The sequence below is a fragment of the Lipotes vexillifer genome, unplaced genomic scaffold, assembly GCF_000442215.2.
Source record: "Lipotes vexillifer unplaced genomic scaffold, Lipotes_vexillifer_v1.1 scaffold388, whole genome shotgun sequence".
NCBI lineage: Eukaryota > Metazoa > Chordata > Mammalia > Artiodactyla > Lipotidae > Lipotes > Lipotes vexillifer.
The window spans coordinates 677,930-682,328 of record NW_006773582.1 but is presented as its reverse complement, the minus strand read 5'-3'; the positions used below and the strand labels follow the sequence as shown (position 1 = coordinate 682,328).

At 56.4% G+C, this 4,399-nt stretch overlaps 1 protein-coding gene across 1 annotated transcript; it reads left to right on the top strand.

Moving 5' to 3' along the window:
• Positions 1-563: 563 nt before the first annotated feature.
• RTP2 (receptor transporter protein 2) lies at positions 564-4,088 on the top strand. Its single transcript, XM_007448426.1, is given in 4 exon segments — positions 564-727; positions 3,587-3,721; positions 3,723-4,035; positions 4,038-4,088. Coding segments are annotated over 4 exon segments (663 nt in total).
• Positions 4,089-4,399: the final 311 nt, after the last annotated feature.

Genomic DNA, 4,399 nt, shown 5'->3' with positions numbered 1-4,399 from the left:
CCGCTCAGAGGTGTGTAAACCTCAGCTTCCTGATCTGGATGAAGGAGAGAATGATCCCCGCCTTGGCCAGCACACAGGTCAAGCAGCTAGTGCTTGGCACACAGTAAATGTAAATGATGGTCCCAGCACATCAGGGGACATTTTCCCATCCCTTGTTTCTCCTTGGTGCCCCAGGGTGTCACAGTCACCACAGCACATGAAGTGGAGAATGCCTGGAAGAACAGTAGGGGTGAAGCGAATTGTGCTTGCCTCCTGGAGACTCCTGGAGGCCTGGGTCAGCATGCACTGCTTGCTGCGCTTATGTCACTGCCCAGCCCTGCTCCCCCAGCCTAGCTCAGGGCCCTGGAATGCTCCTTTGGGACTTCCCTCCTCCCCAGCCCCGGCTCCAGCTACCATGGTAACACGTTCCAGGGTGACAAAGGAAGTTGCTCAGTCTTGTTTCCTTCTGGTCCTGTCAAGGAGGATTTTCAGACCTCACGGACTGCACTGCTCTGCACCTACCTGGCCATCTTCTGTGTTCTCACTCAGGTTGAGCTCAAATTTCCAGCCCTGCCAGCAGGACCATGTGTACCAGCCTGACCACGTGCGAGTGGAAGAAAGTCTTCTATGAGAAGATGGAGGTGGCCAAGCCGGCCGACAGCTGGGAGCTCATCATAGACCCCAACCTCAAGCCCAATGAGCTGGCCCCCGGCTGGAAGCAGTACCTGGAGCAGCATGCCTCGGGCAGGTAAGAGGAAGGATGTGGCAGGCTGTGGAAAGCCCTGTGGCACAGCCTTGGGGGCACCTTCCAAGGGGAGGCAGAGATACGTGGAGCCCCATTCTGGGGTCAACTGAGGCTAGGGGGCAGAGAAGGAACTGCCAGGTGCATCAAACCGGCCTTGATTCTAGTCCCAGCTGTACCACTGACTCCTGGATGCCCCTGGCAAATTGTATTCTGTCTTTGGGTCTGGGTTTTCCATGGTAAATAAAGAGCTGTAATTCTTCAATGCCTCTGCAATCTCTGACATTTTAAATGTTTTCATATTTTCATAATTTGTTAAAGATTGGTAGGAACTGAGCGGAGGAGGCCATGAGGTCCACTGGGGAAAGCCTTAGCTCTGGTCCTAGGTCCGTTCAGTCAACTCAGTGCAATTAGGTTTGAATACAAAAAACACTAGTTGTCCACCTGCCATGTTCTAGAAACTGGCTCTGCAGCTAACTGTGAACCTGGGCAAGTCCTTTTCCCTGCGCGGTCTCAGTTTTCACATTTGCAAAACTAGAGAGTTGGCCTTAGGCGATCAATCAAGTCCCTTCCAGTTCTTTTACATATAGGTCTGTGACAAAAAGCTTTGGGCAGGAGTTTGGTAGGTCCTTACAGCCCAGCATCACATACATTATAGGAGCTGCATGTCTCTCATAAAGAAAAGGAGTCCTTGAGGTCAAGACATCCATCTGAAGCCCACATGCCTCTCCCTCTTCTAGAGCATGGCTTGGGGTTGGGGCCTCAGAATTCGCTGCCCAAGCTGCCTTAAGCTCATCTCCAGGATCTGTATGGGCCTCTTCCCTGCGTCCACTGAATCAAGGACAGACAGTAGCCCTAGGCCCCTGGGTGGGGTGGGGGGGGCAACAGGGGGTTGTGTCCTGGGGGTGTGGACACACAGACTGGGCTGTTCACACATGCTTGCATGCTAAACTCCTTGTGCTGGCAGTGGGAACAGAAGGAGGCAGGCCGTGGGTGAGGAGCTTACACCTGTACTCCTGCCCCAAGAACTGCAAATATTAGAGTGAACTTGCCTTTGGGACAAAAGTCAGAGAGGCAGAGGTTGGTTGGTTCATTTCAATTCAAATCCATTCAAGAGACATCTTTTGGGCACCTGTTACAGGCTGGGTCTCGGCTCTGTCTCTGACTATCTGTGTGTACAGAGGGCTCTCTTTCTCTCAGTGAAATAAAAGTTTGACTAGATGATCCTAAGGTCCCCTCCTACTACGTCTGATGCTTTGAGATTTAAGATCTGAGGTGTGGCTTGAGGGAGGGGAAACACCTCTGGATTGGCTTGATTTTAAAAGGTGCAGAAGGAGGGAACTGAAGACGTGAAGCTCCGGGCTGGCTGGTGGGAGGGGTGCAAAGGGCTGGAAACTCAGGTGCAGGGGTCCAGGGGTTTGGGGCTGAGCTCCGTAGGCTCGTGGCTCCTCTTGCCTCAGGGATCAGCTGGCCGTATTCCTGGCTGGTGACCTGTGGCTCCCAGCTGGCCTTGGGCAGGGCTGGAGTGGCATCACCCTTGTGCATATTCTGTGCAGAGGCTCACCCTACCTGTAAGCATTGTAACCCTGGTGCCCTGCAGCTCTGGCCTAGCACAGGGAGGCAGGATGGAGAGGGACACTCCCCTTCTGGCTCAGGACCAATCAGTATGCTCTGGCCTGCCAATCCTGCCTTGGGCTGCACTGGATACTGTGCTGCACTTATGTTGTCTGTGGGCCCCAGGGCTCAGGGCCAGGCTTGGCTTCATCTCCACCCCGCTGCACTGCGTGGTGCTTGGCATACAGTAGGTGCTGGGTGGTGTCTGTTGGACTGAACTGAGTTCCTCAACAGAGGTCCTTCAGGGCCATCAACAGGGATCCCGTAGAGGGTCAGCAGTGAGGGCAGACTCAACCCAGTGGACCCTGGGCTGCCTGTAAAGCCTTGGTAACAGGGGCCTGGAAGAGCTTTATCTCGGGGCTGGAAGGAACTGCCACTGGACGTAATGAGTTCTCTGCCACTGAAGGGCTGCCAGCACTAGGCGGGGGCTGAGATGAAGCCTAGGCCATATGCGTCCCAGGCCACTTCCCTCCATGTTTCCTGAGGCTGGAACTCGAAGGGGCCCAGGTTAGACAAAGTGGCCTGTGTGTACGTAAATGTACACGTGTGTATGTGTGTGGAGGGGGATGCAGACCAGGATACACCTTTCCAGTCTCTTCTGGGGGCCTGCAGTGGGATCTAGGGATGATTTGTCAAGGGACAGGAGAGTGTTCTTTGTGAAGGTGCAGGGACCAAACTCTGTAGTCCTCCCCCTGCTGATGCGCCACCTATCCACCTGTCCATCCGGTGGATTCTTGGTGATCTGTGCTTGGGACAGCTGGAGGCATCTCTTTGCCCCAAAACAGACAGGATGCATGAGTGAGATGTGTGGTCTTCCCCCTTATCAGAGTCATGGGAGGTCTGAGCAGAAGGATGCTTACTGGACACAATTATCCTGCATTTCACAGATGAGAAATAAGGCCCAGACTCGGGGGAGTGACCCTGTGCAGCATCCAGACCCATGTCCTGAGTGCATTAGGCTTGGGGGGACCAAGGCCACGGGAGGGCCCGCAGGAGGCAGGCTGGAGAGCGCTGCTGGAAGCCAGATGGCTCCAGCATCTGGCTCCTGAGGATGCTGCTCCAGGCCGAGGGCAGCTCACCAGGAGGAGGCTGAGACGCCGGCTCAGGAACTAATGTACCCCTGGCGCGGTAAACACTCCGCCTCAACTTCCAGGTATAGGCACGCAGGGCTCCTCCTTTCCAGGCTCCTCCAGGCCGGCTGTGGCTGGGAGGGAGGCCCACCTTCTCCATCCCTGCCTCCCTGCCCCGCAGGTTCCACGGCTCCTGGTGCTGGCACACCTGGCAGTCGCCCCACGTGGTCATCCTCTTCCACATGGACCTGGACGGCGCCCAGCGGGCGGGCTCGGTGCGCATGCGCGTCTTCAAGCAGCTGTGCTGCGAGCGCGGCGGCGCGGCTGGACGCGTCGAGCCTGCTGGAGGACACCGAGAGCCTGGTGGGCAACCTCATCACCAGCCTGCGCGAGCAGTGCTACGCGGAGAGCGGCGGCCGGTGCCGCATCCACGTGGCCAGCCGCCAAGACAGCCGGCGGCACCGCGGAGAGTCCTGCGAGGCCTGCCAGGAGGGCACCGTGCACTGGAAGCCCAGCGAGAAGCTGCTGGAGGAGGACGCGACCTTCTCCGGTGCCTCCAAGCCACGGGCCCAGGAGGCATCGGGCTACAACTTCTCCCTTCGCTGGGGCCTCTTCTGGGCCTCACTGTGCCTCTGCTCATTGTCTACCTGCAGCTCTCCTTCCGAAGCTCGACCTTCCTGTAGTGGAGCTGGTTGAGGGTGGGAGGACGGTGCATGGGGGTGAGAGTGGGGATGCGGTTGTGGTCCTGATTCCGCTACAGATTCAATATATAACGCTGGACAGCCCAGTTACCTCTTTGGACCTCAGTTTATTACTCTGCAGAATGTGAGTTGCTCTAGGAGATATTTAATGATCCTTCCATTAAAATTTACAGTGATGGGGGCACGGGGAGAAGGGACTAAGGTGGATTTAGAACTCTCCAGGCCTGGTGTTAGTAGTTGTCTCACAGGGAGGTATCTCTTCCCTGCACCTCCTCCACCTCCATCTCTACACC